At 33.1% G+C, this 17,848-nt stretch overlaps 2 protein-coding genes across 3 annotated transcripts; one reads left to right on the plus strand and one right to left on the minus strand.

The window, feature by feature from the left end:
- Window positions 1–752: 752 nt before the first annotated feature.
- LOC134230911 (uncharacterized) lies at window positions 753–6,182 on the minus strand. 2 transcript variants are annotated; one of them, XR_009984446.1, is made up of 6 exons: window positions 5,942–6,182; window positions 5,160–5,298; window positions 4,474–4,668; window positions 4,283–4,365; window positions 3,339–3,765; window positions 753–1,694 (listed from the first exon to the last, which is right to left on the minus strand). XR_009984446.1 is itself a non-coding variant. In XM_062712776.1 (5 exons), exons 2-5 carry the CDS (start codon window positions 5,293–5,295, stop codon window positions 3,727–3,729), a joined length of 453 nt encoding a protein of 150 aa, XP_062568760.1. In that variant the 5' UTR covers window positions 5,296–5,298; window positions 5,942–6,182; the 3' UTR covers window positions 3,333–3,726. The 2 variants fall into 2 exon arrangements, 1 of the variants encoding a protein (XP_062568760.1); XM_062712776.1 differs by lacking the exon at window positions 753–1,694 and having other exon boundaries at window positions 3,333–3,765.
- A 7,401-nt stretch (window positions 6,183–13,583) lies between these two features.
- On the plus strand, window positions 13,584–17,848 carry LOC134230915 (AP-1 complex subunit mu-1). The gene is made up of 11 exons (XM_062712777.1): window positions 13,584–13,663; window positions 13,942–14,012; window positions 14,300–14,524; window positions 14,754–14,884; window positions 14,995–15,139; window positions 15,258–15,384; window positions 15,793–15,935; window positions 16,039–16,110; window positions 16,283–16,441; window positions 16,958–17,083; window positions 17,305–17,848. Exons 2-11 carry the CDS (start codon window positions 13,971–13,973, stop codon window positions 17,401–17,403), a joined length of 1,269 nt encoding a protein of 422 aa, XP_062568761.1. The 5' UTR covers window positions 13,584–13,663; window positions 13,942–13,970; the 3' UTR covers window positions 17,404–17,848.

The raw sequence follows: 17,848 nt of genomic DNA on the forward strand, positions 1-17,848 counted from the left end.
TATTTATTCAACATTTCACACTACTTTTTTACCCGAGCAAAATATTGCTTGTAGATTTCACGATTAAATTATATTGACACGTCAGCTAAAAAAAAATTTCAATAAATCTCAACAAGTTATGAGAAAATCTTTCAGCATAATTTGTGTTGGATTTAGAAAAACTAATTTCACGAGTCAGAAATGAGAGGTAACGTTTTCCTACTTAAATTATTTACTTATCTTTCTCTATCAAAACTTGAACAAAGCATACAATTCCTACTGAACTAAATAGTCTGTCAACGGTCTGGCACATCTAGAGATCGAGTAATAATGAAAAACGATAATCGTTTAGCAAACACCATTTATTCATTTTGAATGTGTGTTGTTGTGCAGTGCCAGCTAGTTTTAATCATACACTAGGTGCAAGAACTTTTATTGAGAAAAAATCTTAACTACAAAACTATCAAAGTAATTTCAACACATGACCCACACAATAAAATACATCAGTAAAGTAATTTAATCTCGATATTTTGAATCAAAATCAAAAACTGAATTTTGAAAGTCTTTGCCATTATCTGGAATAATACGTTAAGACATGTAATGAATAACTTTAAGATCTCTTCCTCACTCTATTAATATCTACAAACTATAATGCTGTACACAAATAACAAAGATAAAAAGTACATCAACAGTTGTCAGGTATTCGGTAAAATTTAAATGATTCTCTGGTTATAATTGAAACAATGAAAGGCACTTTTTACACAAATAACAGATTATTTATTAACCACAAGATGTAACTAAAATTTTGGGATATGATATCTTAAGCTGTCAACTATCATTTGGCAGAGAAAAAATTCAAAAATTTTAGATTTAAAATTTGATCATTTTATTATATCTTTAATATGGAGCTCTTCTTTTAAAGGAGATCAAAATAGTCTAAAAATGGCCACAACCACCCAGCCCCCTTAAATAAGTAAAATACCGAGACTGGTAAACCATACGTTATATATTTATTCTTTAAAAAATGTGATGTCAATATCAGACTAGTAATATATGCCACTCAGGCTTCAAATTCAAGTTTTTTCTCAAGTTTGATTATTTTCAATTATGCAAATATGCAAGTTGAACCATGCATACATGTATACAAAAAAATGTAAACTATGAAAATAAAGGTACAATAAGGAATATTTTCGCCTCCGTTACATTTTCACCCTTTTGACATATGCACAGGTGGACATATTTAAGACGATGTGAATTCAAAGAAGACAGTAAAATACCTATAACAAAATTGTGACCGGGCGAATTTAAAAGGGACAAAATTGTGAAAGAGCGAAAATAACACAAAATAACAATAACCCTGTACACAGTATTTAATATGACTATTTATAGGACCAATACCATAATTAAATTCAAATTATGTATATCAACATTTTTGTACCGGTATGATAAGAAAAGTAATTTAGTGCATGTATTTGTGTATTGTAGCAGAGTTAGAGCATATGGTCCAAGTTTATCAAATAACTTTTATGAAAACAAAAGAGAATATACTTATATGCATTGTCGCAAACCACAGCTTGCGACTTTGACATACATGTATATGTGGACATTTTTTGTATATACTATTACACTGTTTTTTGAAAAATAAAATTAGCTGTCGTTGACGCTTGAAGTACCAATAAACATGTACTGAATTTTCACGCGAATTAATAGCCATTCTCTGTAACCACTTAAACTTCGTTGCCACGCATGGTCACCGATTTTAATGAAAAATGCTTGATCACAGCAGAAACAAATATCAAACAAAATCGTTGCTAATTCGGTTGGTTCCGGAAAAGTTTGAAAAATTGTTTTTCAGCCACTTTAAATCTTGACTGTGGCTTAATAAAAACTCGAAAAAGCAAACAAACCATTCTCACAAAAACATGACACCTTGATGTCACTTAAACTGTAAAGAAACTGTTTATAATATATCTCTACGTAAGTGGTAACAAAGGGTACATTTGGAATACATCTAAAATGCTGAAATATGCTGAAAAACACTCCGTATTCACTTATGGTAGGTGTTACATGCTAAAACTAAAGACTTAAGAAAAACAATGAAAATGTTTGACCTTAAGTATATAAGTATAAGCAATATTATTCTATAAATAACTTTTATGGTTACCATGGTAACACAGTGTAACCATGCAAACCAGTAACTAAGATTGGGTTAATGCTACTGTCTTGAGGAAAAACATGAAAATTAAAGACTGGCAAATATGCATCCTTAGGACCTTGCAACACCAAAACCATAAAAAAATGGGTATAATTGCTACTTTGTAGTGTTACCATGGAAACAAAGTACCAGTGCTTAAAAGTGAATTTTTTTTCGCTGCATTAAGAGTTAAATTGCCGTATAATCAAGAAACAAATTAAAGGACTCAGCTTGAATTGCACTTATCTGTTAGAACTGAAGTTGAATATCATATATTGATAAAATTTGATGAAGAAAACAACACTGTTGCTATGGTTACCAAGAAGGGAAAATGTTCGATTTTATGAACTTTATATCAATATTAAAGTGTGCCAACTTCTTGCATCCACTTAGAAATTGGATGATAGTCAAAATTAAAAGTCAGGTTACTTGTTAATAAATATCAATCATAAAAGTTTTGGGAATCTACATTTAATCAAGGAAAGAAAATATTTTTCAGGTTTTTAAGCATATTTTCTGCTTATTTCCATAGCAAGCTCTATTTAAAGAATCTAATCTGAATTTTTTCAAATGGAAAAACTACTAGCACACCAACATGTTTTAAAATTGATCATTAGTTATGAGGAAATGTGCTTTTTTAAAAGATAGGATCAGATTTAAACATACAGAGTGTTACTTTGAAGGCTCTCTGTGGTATAAAAATCCTGCCAACCAAAATAAAATATAAGGTATATGTTTCAAAACATCCTATAAATGATTTTTATTTTTACGTGTAGGACTTTATAAAATTCAATTAATATTTTTTTTTTTAGTTTTGAATAATTTGTTACCATAGTAACGTATATAATAGTTGATTTACCAAACATGTTTATCATGCATTTGAGACATCTGACCTTCAACTTTTGCATACAGTCATTGCCAATTGTTTGCTTTGCCGCAAATGTTAACTATGGGGCTCTAAACATGTTAAAAAATGCCATTTTTCGAAATTTAATACATGTTGCCATGGTAACTGTAAAACATAGCAACCAATTTTTGCCTGATTTCAGTTTAGGGTATCAATGACTTTTATCATAGAGAGTTTGGAGAAATTCTGAGACTATGCGTGCCACAGCTCCTATATAAAATTTCAAATCATTACAGAGAATGGCTCTTAAATCCATACACTCAATTTCCATACAAAATAAAATCTTGATCATACAAGACATATATCTATATTCCCTTTCCTCACATTGTTTTTCTAACTTTCTAATACAAGTCCTTTACAAGTCACCGTACTGTTACACTCTTTGTGATATGTATAAGAAAATAATGAAAATGCTAGATGTCTTAAAGGCACACAAGTTTAACTATTCCTTTCTAAATGAATCTGGCGTGGAAAAGAAACTTTATAAGCCTCTATGTATGTCATGCAGTAAAAAAGAGTTTTTCGCTAGCCTCCCTTCCTTACGTAATGGAATGTCAATGAGAAATGCTAGGGTATTGACTTCGGAATACTGATATAGAGCACGGTGGTTTATGGCAACAAATGATATGAAATCTGGTTTCAGCATTCATACAGAATGTAATATTTTCTGCATAATGGCAAAATCCTGAAAAAAAAAGCAAAAACAAACGAGTTTATCTGAGTATTCGGACAGGTTAAAAAAAAAAAATACATAAACATGACAAACAATTTTGCATGCTTGCACCAATGGTTTTAAAATTATAACATGTTTATGATTCCAACTGGACCAACTCCTCTCTAAGAGCACTTACACAATTCGTTAATCATTTTACAGATCACATATTTTTTCTAAGGTTATTTCGAAAGTGAATTTCATTATGTCCAAGAACAAGTTAAATTGTGCAACATACTAGTCATTAAAAATCTTAATGTTACGGATATGACTATTAGTGATTTCCTGCAACTTGATGTTTGCACATAACATATACTAGTAACTAGGTCAGTGGTGAATAAGTTTGTACGTTGTTTAATTATATGCATCAACATATCAAACGACAAAATTAATTCTAAATATATTGGCGCTTTTACATCTATATGATCTTCTAGTAAATGTCAATCACATTAATGAACTGTGCATTTGCATCCTTTATAACAATACCTACCTGTGGCACAGCGAAGAGTAAGGATTGCGCAATGTAAAACTGTCGTTGTGTTTTATCATGTTTCCAGAGGTGAACTACATTGCCTGGGGATATAAAACAGCTAATATTTCACTGAATTATCTTGTATAGAAGTTTCTTTTTATGAACAGACAATGTGTATTGGATGCTTTTAATGTTCTTTTGTTATATACCTGTTATAGTCTTCTCGTAATTTCCTTCTACATTTCCAACGAAGAAATTCCCTTGGGAAGTGGTGATTTGGTCATATTTATGAATATTCAAAAACAAATCATGCGTGACAGGGCAGAAAATGGCTGTACCACTATCTTTCCAGTTTGTTGTGGAGAAAACACCGCTGTTTCGACTGATTGGGATCAAGTGCTTCCCTAAAAATAAAAAAAAAACCAAATCATCAGTAATGTAATAGACATCCAGGCACGTAGTATCAGGCACTTTTTTTCAAACTTGACTTTATACTATTGATAATGTTCATTGAATGGCAAGTTGACCCCCTACTTTTTGTTGTAGAATGCTAGTAGTTAAATTGTGTTAGATGATTACTTGTGTTTAATAAAATTTGGTTCTTATAGGAAGTATCCAACCCCAGGCCCTCCATTGTTTTCTGACTGCCCCTTTAAAAATGATACCGTATGCCTGGTATCAGATTTATCGGGGAAAAAAAAACAAGCATCTTGAAAAATAATTTTTTTTTTGCCTTTTACTTTTATACCTTAGTGAATTAAATTTACAATGTGATTCCAGTGTTTATAAGCTCCACATTGAATACCGGGCTATGTACATGTAAATTTATCCTGTCAATCAAAGTGATACTTGGGGGTGGGGGTGGGGCAAAGAATATCAGTGAACAGGTACTTACTGTATAAGGAAGTTGTTTCCGGGGGCTGTTCTGTGTATTCATCTTCTACCCTTCTTCTTTTCAGGTTATGAACAGTGCCACAGTCCATAAGAGGTGTATTATTGTTATCCAAGATGTCGACAGTTTCTAAACTCATGATCTGCCCCAAGAAAAAATATCCTACTTTTTGAGTATTAGAATATTTATATTGTTTTTTGCTTTTCATTGCTAGAAATGGAAGCATTATTGATGCATTTTCTGATAGAGTGAGCTCGAATGATAAATTTATTATAAATGAATTGTGCTTTATTCCGTATAATAATGGTCGAAGTCATGCAAGTTGTAATTATTCCACAATAGGAATGAATGAAGCTTTTATCATGCATTGAACACTGCTTGGCGGGCTTTGTTTTGGTTAGTAAGCACTTCTTAAATATCCTTTACTTTGAGCCTCTATAACTTTAAATTGCTGAATCAAGTTAAAAATAGTCCGCAGTAGAACATTTACTTTTTAATCCGAATGGACCACCATATCAAATTTTAAATGTATGTCGTTTAAAAAAGGTTTCTCTTTAGATTAAAAAGATATGTTCCTTTCGTATCATTTGTACTATTTAAAACTTTAACATTTATAACTTCCGACTGTTGTAAATGCATTCTTCTGAAAACATTCCCTACCTCAGGTTTTTGGCGCCATTAAAACATGCTTAACATTTAAAAAGTGAATTATTCTAAAGAATATTGAATCTGTCCATTTCTGTATCTTTAACTTCTCTGCATACAATGATATATACAAAACCTACCTATGTAAACTATCCAGATTTCTGTCACCGTATTTTTTTTTCAACAAAACAATGTCATCGTATCACTTATCACGAATTGACCTACTTTCCATACTCCAAATTCACCTGAAATAATTGCACCTGTTTACCAACAACTAGCAAGCAGCGATAATGTCATGATGACAGTGCGGTAACAGATTCATAACATGAGAACTAACTAGGCGGTGTAATCCCTTTCTTGAGAACAATACCTTTGTTTACATATGGAAGTCCACTTGTGTCTTGTCTCGCGTGAAAGTTATTAGTTTGAAATAATATTAATGAAGTTTTAAGACTTCCATCTTATGAATTTTAGAAGTTAGAGTAATTGAGAACAAGGCTTTGGGTGTTTATGAATACTGGTTATAAGGTATATTCCTTATTCTTCATAATTTTGGTTAAAACAGACGCAAAACAGGATGTTTCAAAAGGGGAGGGGGTTCTAAAAACAAATTTTGACAAGCCAAGCCCCACCCCCATCCCCCCAAAAATCCCTCAAAAATCCTTCTTCGCTAGATGAGGTGGATTATTTTTCCTGATTGTTCGATACATTTTTAATTTGTTTTATTTCTCCAAATGCTGGAGCCAGTGTTCGACCTTAGTTCCTGGTTGTACCTATATACGCTATCACAATTGGTCAGTAAGAGCGGAAGAACGACTCAACTTCTCATAGCACCAGACACAGGCACTTGTTTCGGAAATAATTTTTTTTACACATAGCATAATAATAACACAGGGTATCTAACTCCGAATTACATTCAGTACCCCCTCCTCAGAAATGCCCTCTCCAGTTTCATGGATCATGTCAAAAAATTAAACATAGGAAATCAAAGGTTACAGCCTTACAGAGCATATCTCAAAGAATGTTGTCCGTAAGTCAGGCAAAGCTTCAGACTAAACTAATAATATAATTGTGTGCATCCCTAAGTGCATCATTCATGCACGTTTGGTTGCCATAGTTCTTAACGTTACTTGAGAATGGACTTATTCTAAAAAAATTATTCTGGTCATTCATCAGAATACTAGTAATGTAGGTCAAATCCAATTGGAATTTGTAATCGAAAAGATGGCGAGTTTTAGAAGTATTGATGTCTTATATATTTTTGTTGAATTTAAATAGATACTTTAAAGGCTTATTTCCTATTCAGGTTTTTAGTGGAAAAGGTAAATTTTAACTTGAGAAGGGGTCCTTTTGCAGGACATGGGTGTAAGGGTTGGATAGTTGTAACTTGTATGCTGTTTTACGTCCCATTCGAGAATTTTTCACTCGTATAGAGACGTAGACGTCACCGTATACTGTTGAAGAGCCCTTACTCGACACTCATGGCCATTGAGCAGTGAGATATTCTAATCGTGCCAACGCCAACCGTGACACGGGCTTCGGTATTCGCTGTCTCATCGATGCATTGGTTATTATGCCTTATGAAGCAAACCTTGTAGTGTGCCTCCTTAAATGCACCATCCATGCGAAATCGGTTAACAAAGGGTTTATAGTTATACTTGAAACTTGCTTCAAAAACTATATCCTGGTCACTTCAAAAATTGTGGAAAATGTACTTCAAATTCAGCATCCGAAGCAAGTCTAGTAGTGTAAATGTTTCGATTTATCATCTAAGCAAGTTTTTGTTCTGGGAGGGCAAAGAGTTACTTGATAAATTAATGAAACTGGCTCCAGAAACATTAACCTGATCACTCATCTGAAAAAAAAGTGTAGGTCAGATCTAGCCTCAAAAGAAAGTCTGGTAGTATACATGCTTATATGTATCATACATGCAAGTTTGGTCAATAAAGGGCTCATATAGCTAACACTTTAAAAGGAGTCCTACTCCAAAAACTTTATACATGTTTTTGCCTACAGGTAAATGATTATCAGCAAAGAGAAAGTACACAAGTTGTATCATAAAATATTAAATCGGACAATTTTTTGCAGTTTAATGGATTCAAGAAAAAAAAATCACTCTTGTCAATGTGTATTTGGACAAAAATATTCTGTCTTTAATCAACAGTATGCAATTTCAACACTGACTCTGGAAAATTCTTTAGAAGGACATAAAAAAAGTGAAAGGTAAGTAGATACTTATAACAAGAGAAGCTGGGATACGCCAACATTTAAACCATTGCATATTCAAATGTAATACGGAGTGTGTATGGTCTTAAGAGTGCATTCGATTCCCGCCAAAAAAATTAAAAAAAATACATTTAAAAAATTTAAAAATATAAAAAAAATCTTGAGGGAATGAATTGAGTCCTGAGAGAGAGGGGTGCAAACAAACAGTGGACTCTCTTGGTCACACATACTTCATTTTGTATGAATATCTTCAGTTATCTTTTCTTTCTGTAATAAATAGTGTTTATATCCCCGCTTTTTGACTAAATTCCCGGTATATATTTGTTGTTCTAGCCCGTCCATCACTCTTTCGCCTTCTTGAAATGTCTCTAACAATTTTTAAAAGCAGTAACCAATTTACCTTTTGGAATATGACAGGAGTTATTTAGCAGATTTGCAGAAATGTTTTAGAGTTTCCAGTTTTATCATGGGGTTCAGATTCGTTGACCCAAAAGGGTAGGAAGAGGCCACAATGGACAATCATTAACAAAGGAAAAAATCTATTTTTTTTCCTCTCTTAAAAATTACAGTGCTGTATTCAGTCCTATTTATATAGAAACATCCACAGATAAAGTAGATTCAATCTTGTTCAAATCATGGTCCCCGAAGGTGGGGCCACAATGGGCAATCAAAATTTTAAATAGGGATACATACGGAAAATTATTTTATGATCATGCTCGTAATTAATAGGAAGCATCCTCATGTAGTGTAGACGCAGTTTTGCAAAGTCATACTACATAGATTTAACCTTGAAAAAGGGCAAAATAGGCTAAGACCCCTTTTTGGTCTCTGTTTTTTTTTTTCAAGTCTCTATGAACGATACGATGCAATTCTTCATTTAAAGTGCGCAAACAGGCACGTAGCATCGTTTTTGAAAGTGGGGGGGCCAACCAGAGAAATTTTGTTTACGTACCTGAAAAAAAGTTGACAAGCAAAAAAAAAGAATAATAAAATGAAATAAAAAAGAGAAAAATAAAAGTTGCCCAAACTCGAAAATCCTATTTTGTGTGTGTGTGTGGGGGGGGGGGGGGGGCGGGGGGGGGGGGGGGGGGGGGGGGTAATGGCCAACTTTTTCAAAACCAAGTTACTTTCACTTCCAATTTTTTTTCCTACAATTCCTTCAGATCACTATACTATGGTAAAAAGTGGGGGGGGGGGACAACCATCCTTTCGATGTACATTTTCTATAGTAAAGGTAATGTTGGGAAAAAAAGTGGGCCCCCCCCCCGTTGCTACGTCCCTGCGCAAGAAATATTGCGCCGTAAATTGCACCTTTTTTGCATTACGGGATCTGTAGCGTTATGGTCAAAGACAAATACGGTATTTAAAACCATAACGCTACAGATCTGCATCTATATAATTTGTTGCCGAAAAAATATCGATGTTTCTAAGATCCTCTAGATCGAAATATCCACCTTGGTACATGGTAAGGGTCGATCTCATCTTCTCGCACGCCAGTATCCACATCTGTTCCTATATCATGCGGATTAATGATAATAAATCTCCTTTCATGCTGGTTATCTGAAATAAAATAGTACATTTACTCTTCAATAGATAATGCTTAAAGAATTCCATGCAAAATGGGACAGATGAATTATTTTGATTCATTATCTGACAGTATAAGATTTTCTTATTTACTTTTATTGTCCATCCATTTTTTGAGCTCCATGATGCCCATCAGCATTCAAAAAACCCCTGGAAACATCGCCTTGGTAGTATGTTACTCTATCATGAAACAATAATCATGTTAACACGAATACTTAATACAGTTTTTTTACACGCAAAGAATTATAGATTGTTCCTTGCTACAACAATTTCTTGACAAAATCAAAATTTTTGTTGCAGTCTGAGTTTGGAGTATTCATTTTTTTAAAAAGATGTCAACATTAATGCCAATATTGATGGCACAATTACTTACCTTTCACAAACTTTGAAGAAATATAATAACCACTCGTTAGAAAAGATCAATTCGGTTGGTGTAATCGGAGTTTTTTTTTGGCAAAAAATGGAAAATATCCTTGGAACACTTGTATTTTATGCTATGTATAGCTTTTTGCTACCCACAAAGTATTGTGACGTTTTAGGTATTGTGACGTCATAATGCAAACCGAGAAAGATGGAGGAAATAATCCCGCACCTTCAGGGATTAGACAACCCTTGTAAGATCATTCAGTGACTTATTTTTCTTGACACTGGTCATTTACAAAATTATTTCGTTAAAAACCACTCTGATTTAACATTCAACAGGACAGAGATGATATTAGATGCAACAAAGTTTCTGATGCACTTGAAGATCAAGACTTCCAATTATCCTTCGATTTATTGCGCCCCGTTATTAGCACAGGCGCCTGAAGTATGGATAATAACCCCCCCTTCTTTTTTTTAATGAAAAAAAATGTAAGATTGTATAATACCTCGAAAATGTAAAATTTCCCCGTCAAACAGATCTATATGTCGTTATATGCAAGCAGATTGTACTTTTTCTCACGTTTAAAGAATGGCCCTATTCGGTATAATAAAAATACACAAGGTAAGAAACAAAAGTTGTAAACAAACGGGGGGTTCCTCGCTTCGAGACAGATTTCCAAGGCAATAACAGTGTTACCTATCATAATTTTGCAAACACTCTGTCTGGGAGATGTTCTTTTACTAGTCTCTTAAACCTAAACCCCGCCATTGATGGTTAATATGCCGTAATTGGACGATTTATTAATCGGATACATAAAATTTTCTCCATTGGCAGCGTTAAAGGAGGTTTTGGAGCTGCTTTTCTGTTTCGCCTTATCTGATTGGTTGATTGTAATACAGTTTAAATATCTAACCAATCAGATAAGGCGAAACAGAAAAGCAGCTCCAAAACCTCCTTTAACGCTGCCAATGGAGAAAATTTTATGTATCCGATTAATAAATCGTCCAATTACGGCATATTAACCATCAATGGCGGGGTTTAGGTTGAATTATGGTTCAAAGGGTACCTGGTGAAAATGGCACCTAGTGAAAACGGCACTTGGATTATGCAAAACGGCACTTGGTTAAAACGGCACTTAGTGAAAACGGCACTTAGTCAAAACGGCACTTGGTCAAAATGGCACTTATAGAAAAAAAGTATAATTATACGTAATGATAATTTGATATATAGATTGATATATATATTTGTGTGAGTATATATACATGTAAACATATATAATCAGGCGCGGATCCAGGAATTGAAGTTAGAGGGGGCGCCAAAAGTAGGCAAGGGGTCTGAGGGCCGCCTTGAGGCCCCCAGTGGGTCCAGGGCAAAGACCTGGTGGGGGCCCAGGGGGCGAAGCCCTCGGAAGCTCCTGGGTTCTAGAGATTTTGAAGGGTAAAAATTAGGTCTACCAGGCAGACATATTTACATTTTCTAGACAAAACTGGGATTTACGTTAACTTTGACAATTTTAGGGGGGGGGCGTGCCGGGTGCGCCCCCCCTTAAATCCGCCACTGATAATTTTTGTTTTCTGGGTGGGTCCATTCTTTTCCCCAAGAAAACAATTTATGTATACACTGAAATAAGTTTTTATGAAATCTATGTGATATATATAAAATAAAATAATAAATGAACCTATGCATTACATACTTTTCTCCACAGATTCATACATTTAAATACCAAAATTGAATTGATTTTTTTTTTTATTTTATTCCTTGAAATATCAGTATCTTCATCTTTTAGTCTCCTTCTTTTTTAAATCAATGAAATTACAGCATAGTTTTTAAAAATAACGTTATTTTTAAAAACAAGATTATAAATAATAACAGCATCATTTTATAATCTAAATAAATGATTATTTGTAACAATATCAACATTGTGTCATCTTAATATTTAATCATTATTATTTAATAGAAATAAATTGATATTCTTCAGTTATATAAAAAAAAAGAACAAACAAATGTTTTTGTTCTTCTATGTACAGGTTTCATATTGTAAAAAAAATTATAGTAAATGTTGTATGGCTATTCAGATTTAAGGATTTTATGTACATTTTAGAGAGGAAAATCTAACTTTCAATCCCTTTGACATATTGTCAAGAAATACATAATAGTAATTGTATATGATTGCAAATTGACGATCAACAGATTATTGAGGGGGAGGTGTGAAAAAGTCTTTTGTTTCTTATTTCTACAAGTGTATTCTAAGTAAACATACTCTAACTGGCTTCTGATTAGTCAACTGTGACTGGCAACCCCCTAAAACAGAGTAGTATACATATTTGCAATATTATAATTTTTTTAATTTCAAAGGACCATAATAATATAATTTGGATTTTATCTCTTTTGTAGAAAATATTAGACATGTAATTTAAAGAAGTACATTTAAAAAAAATCTAACCACTGTACAAAAGTACAATAATTTTCAAATGAATTAGTCTATTTTTTTCCCCCTAAAATATTTTTAAATTATTTTTATCAATAATAATATACACGCTTATTACTATAAATGTAATATAAAGATCCATTTTCTATATAAACAATATCAAATTCTCAAAATTAAAAAGTGCCGTTTTGACTTTTCTGAAGTGCCGTTTTGACTACTCTCAAGTGCCGTTTTGCATATTTCCTAAGTGCCGTTTTCACCAGGTGCCGTTTTGACTTGTACCCGTTTAGGTTTAAGAGACTAGTAAAAGAACATCTCCCAGACAGAGTGTTTGCAAAATTATGATAGGTAACACTGTTATTGCCTTGGAAATCTGTCTCGAAGCGAGGAACCCCCCGTTTGTTTACAACTTTTGTTTCTTACCTTGTGTATTTTTATTATACCGAATAGGGCCATTCTTTAAACGTGAGAAAAGGTACAATCTGCTTGCATATAACGATATATAGATCTGTTTGACGGGGAAATTTTATATTTTCGAGGTATTATACAATCTTACATTTTTTTCATTAAAAAAAAAGAGGGGGGGGGGGGTATTATCCATACTTCAGGCGCCTGTGGTTATTAGGAGACCCATTTTTGTACTCATTTGCAGCAGAATTTATTGTTAAACGTTATAACTTCTATTCTTCTTTTATGTAGCAATATATCTCAATGTCTAATAGTCGATTCGATACGCGAAAGCAAACAATTTTTAAAATGGTGGAAGCTAAGGACAAATAAATTGACGAAACAAAGGTATCAATTACATGTAACTTAACATTATCTAATCATTTTACCATGTCAGCAAATGTATATAATGAAATTGAGTGTTGACTATCGTTTATCAACGGATTTTCGTTTGTTTATATTCATATATATCATTTTTTAACGCTTTCCACACTTCATTTTCCTTTGTCTATGATTCAACACAATTTTAGTAAACCTTGTAGGCTAAATGGTAAGTGGAAACTGGAGAGACACCAAAAATATCCAAAATGCGGTATCTCCGGGCACCTGTGAAATATAATAATTACTTCTTTAAATAGCAGTATTATCTATCTAGAGTTAGATTAGACTATTATATTGTACGAGTATAATATGAACGACTTATCATGCACCCATGAAAGGAAAATGACAGGTGTAACTTCCGCCAGTTCCTAGACGAAGGGTTTTTTGATTAAAAAAAACAGAATTTGTGTAATTTTTCAGTGCTAAATTTGGGTAAGAAATCACATAATATTATTCGAAATATTATTGTATTTGACTGAGGACAGGAGAACGACATTTGCATAATAATTTTAGTTCGAATTTTCTCAGTTTCAGCAGTACAGTGAGTACAGATGGATTTAGGCTAAAGTGTTTTAAGTTCAAAATGCTTCTTTTCTTTTCCTTAATAATGAATACAAATCAGCAGAGCTTTAGAAACATCTGAGACTCTTGGTTGAATAAAGCAACAGATGAGTTGAATGTATTGCAATGCTCAAATGTTTTGTTTGTAGATTAGGCCTAATTAACATACATCACAACCATGTCGGCCTCGGCAGTTTACTTACTGGATTCAAAGGGGAAGGTGTGTAACAGTTTTCTAACAAGCTTTAAAACTTTTTAATGCAGTTCCTGATGTAACTGTAAAAAATAATTTTTAACAGTGAAAACAAAACTAAATAGCTTCCTATTTATCATTTTTCTTACTTTATATATTGTAAAATTGCATTTCAGTCTTATTTAATTTGAATCTAAAACAGCAAAATTCACCAAGTTGTTGATTAAGATTAAGGGTATACTGTAACTTTTAAAAATGTTACTATTATGTTTTCAGTAGTATGGATATTTTTAAGATGTCTTGTATATTTGCAGGTGTTGATAAGTCGGAATTACAGAGGGGACATAGATATGTCGGTCATTGATAAGTTTATGTCACTTCTTATGGAGAGAGAGGAAGAACTGAACACATCCCCAATTATCCAGCATGGCAACACTACATTCATCTTCATCAAGTATAATAGTCTGTACTTGGTTGCCACATCTAAAAGGAATGCCAATGTTGCCATGGTCTTCTCTTTTCTTCATAAACTTGTACAGGTATCAATGATGTGGACATTCTGTTTATTTGAAGAGATGAGATGATTAAGCTTACATTTCATGTATAGATTTTTTTTTATAATGACGAGAAGTTCAGAATATTATATTAATTTCATCTAATTGAACATGTAGCAATCTTCTCATTTGATATTTTGCGATGTAAAAAAAAAATCCCCACTTTTCTTATAATTTTTTTTTTGTGTAATTTTTCTTAAACTTTGATATTTAGGTATTCATTGAATACTTCAAAGAGCTGGAGGAAGAAAGCATCAGAGATAATTTTGTCCTGATTTATGAATTATTGGATGAAGTTATGGATTTTGGATTTCCTCAAACAACAGACAGTAAAATTCTACAAGAGTAAGCAGTTATTTGTCTATAATAGAAATACTTGCTTTTTATTTGCACATGATCTGCATGATAACAAATTTTACAAATATTCCCAGTACAAACGCATTTTGAATTTGTAGATTCATTACACAAGAAGGTCACAAGATGGAGGTAGCACCCCGCCCACCTCCGGCCGTCACCAATGCTGTGTCATGGAGGTCTGAGAAAATCAAGTACAGGAAAAATGAAGTATTTCTTGATGTCATTGAATCTGTCAATTTACTAGTAAGTGCCAAAAAGCGGAGATGAATTTTATTTAAAATGAGTAGGAATTGAGCATAGCTTAATGCATATGGTGCTTCAATTGATTGTTTAATCAACTATGAATTTTTAACATTATCAGGTCAGTGCAAATGGTAATGTACTTCGAAGTGAAATTGTGGGAGCTGTGAAGATGAGAGTTTACCTGTCAGGGATGCCTGAGCTTAGACTGGGGCTGAATGATAAAGTGCTATTTGAGAGTACAGGACGTAAGTACACCAGACTTCTTCTTTGTGCGAGATATGAAAGCATATGTACCAGTTTAAATTTATTTTAATAAACTTAACAAACTTGCATGTTATTAAATCAATTAATTTTATTTATGCCAGGTCAAATTTTTGAGGTTTTAGGAAAATTAATGGTTTGTGGAGATTAGATTTCATGTTTAAAGAAATAACAACATACAGCACTTTGAGCTTTTAAAATTTTGTGAGAGATATATATTCTGCCTCTTTATAGCAAGCACAAGAATAATGAAAATCCCTCCACCCATGACCCCACCCCCTTCACCCTGAAAATTAATTATATTATGACACCTAAGTGGATAAGCAAATTCATGCCAGTATTGATTCTGGTAGTATACCAGTTTAACAATCCTGCTGCTGTAATTATTATAGGGGGTAAGAGCAAGTCTGTAGAGCTGGAGGATGTCAAATTTCACCAGTGTGTCCGACTGTCGAGATTTGAGAATGACAGAACAATTTCCTTCATTCCACCAGATGGAGAATTTGAGCTTATGTCTTACAGGTTGAACACTCATGTAAGTTTTCAGAAATTACAATTTTTATGGTTACAATATCTTTGTAGAAATCTAAATATCTTTAATGGGTTTCATTTTCTTAATTTGAGTTTTCCTTTTGTAGGTGAAGCCATTGATATGGGTGGAGTCTGTTATTGAAAGGCATGCCCATAGTCGAGTAGAATATATGATCAAAGTAAGATCATTATTGTTTGATTACTTCTATCAAACCCCTGTGTTTATTTTCTATTACTTGCATTTTGCTGCTCTGAGTATAAATTAGTTCACATCTTTAGGAAACTAAGTAAGCACAAATGTTACCAGACATTTTAATTCAATAAGGTATTTTTTGTAACCTTTCCTAACAGGCTAAGAGTCAGTTCAAGAGAAGGTCCACTGCCAACAATGTAGAGATCATCATTCCAGTGCCTGCAGATGCAGACTCGCCAAAGTTCAAGACGACAGTCGGCAGCTGTAAATATGCTCCCGACATAAACGCAGTCATCTGGACCATTAAATCATTCCCTGTAAGATATAAATACATTCACAAATATTGCTTAGAATCTCTTTGCTTCAAAATTTCTGAAAACAATATTATTTCAATTAGAGGGTTGGAAAAGGATAATGAAACCAAAGCACAGGGTCTATTCTTATGAATGGTAAAACACATCTTCAGTGATCAGGCTTATAATGAAATGACGCTTATACAGTAAAACTCAGTTATAAGGAAGTCACTGGGACCTGTGAAATTACTTCGCTATATCCGTAATTCGTTATATCCATATAAGGAATTTGTTAAATTTATATATCTGGGGATCCAAGATAACTTCGCTATATCTGTGAATTCGCAATATCCGTGTTCGTACTAAACGAGTTTTACTGTAGCAAACTGTTTTTCATTCCCCTAACCTTTGAATACTGGTAAATGAATTTAACAAATTATGCTTATAAAATGCAAAATACTCATCCCTGCAACTTCACTATAACTGTGTTTTACTGTATATCTAAATTTAGACAGACTATTTATGACATTTCTTTGGTAGGGAGGTAAGGAGTACCTGATGAGGGCCCACTTTGGATTACCCAGTGTGGTCGGAGAGGATACTGAGGGCAGGCCCCCAATACACGTCAAGTTTGAGATCCCCTACTTTACTGTTTCTGGAATACAGGTAAATTTTAACAACATCCTTGATTAAAGCTAACATACCTGGATATCAGAGATTATCATATAATTATTTATGATGGAAAAAAAATTGGGGATTGTGCACTTGTTTTAGTATAAAAGCGTTTTGACTTGCTGGTTTTGGGGTAGTATATTTTACATGATACATTGTTACGCAATAGTAGAAGTCATCATCTGCATTTTATATTCTATTCTCTTTTTGAATAGGTGAGATATTTGAAGATTATTGAGAAGAGTGGATACCAGGCCCTGCCGTGGGTGCGTTACATTACACAGAATGGAGATTATCAACTTAGAACCCAGTAATCATCCGATGAGGAACAACTGCAGAAATCACCTTAATCTTTAGAGATAATTAGTGACCAGCGCTTCTTATGTCATCATAATACATCATCAGTGTTGTGGACTTGAAGTCATCATAATCCATTGTCAGTTAGAAATCACACTCCAGTGCTTTTGGTGCAATGTAAGAGATGGACAGACAACTGAAACTGCTTTTTTATTACTTCCTCAATGGGTGGGGATTTGTAAATTACCAAATATACATGTATAATAATAAAAATATAATATAGATCTTAACTTAAAAATATTTATCATTCATTTGGAATTTCTGAAACCATGTATTTAAAAAAGATTTCCCATGCAGGGAATTTATCTCATTAAAATAATTTTATTGTATTGCTTTATGTAAAATAGTATTTATAAATGTCAGTCCTAAACTGAATAAAATCTCGTTATTAATTTACAAGTA

Source organism: Saccostrea cucullata, unplaced genomic scaffold (assembly GCF_032062105.1).
Source record: "Saccostrea cucullata isolate Sc308-1 unplaced genomic scaffold, CSIRO_AGI_Scuc_v1 ctg308, whole genome shotgun sequence".
NCBI lineage: Eukaryota > Metazoa > Mollusca > Bivalvia > Ostreida > Ostreidae > Saccostrea > Saccostrea cuccullata.

Bases quoted from the DNA above. Each gene is read 5' to 3' on its own strand.
- LOC134230911 (XM_062712776.1), bottom strand. From the start codon at position 5,295: ATGAGTTTAGAAACTGTCGACATCTTGGATAACAATAATACACCTCTT. The intron at 4,366-4,473 runs GTATATAACAAA...TTATATCCCCAG, and splicing joins TTACGAGAAGACTATAACAG to GCAATGTAGTTCACCTCTGG. The intron at 3,766-4,282 runs GTAGGTATTGTT...TTTTTTTTTCAG, and splicing joins TACTCTTCGCTGTGCCACAG to GATTTTGCCATTATGCAGAA.
- LOC134230915 (XM_062712777.1), top strand. From the start codon at position 13,971: ATGTCGGCCTCGGCAGTTTACTTACTGGATTCAAAGGGGAAG. The intron at 14,885-14,994 runs GTAAGCAGTTAT...TTGAATTTGTAG, and splicing joins GACAGTAAAATTCTACAAGA to ATTCATTACACAAGAAGGTC. The intron at 17,084-17,304 runs GTAAATTTTAAC...CTTTTTGAATAG, and splicing joins TTACTGTTTCTGGAATACAG to GTGAGATATTTGAAGATTAT.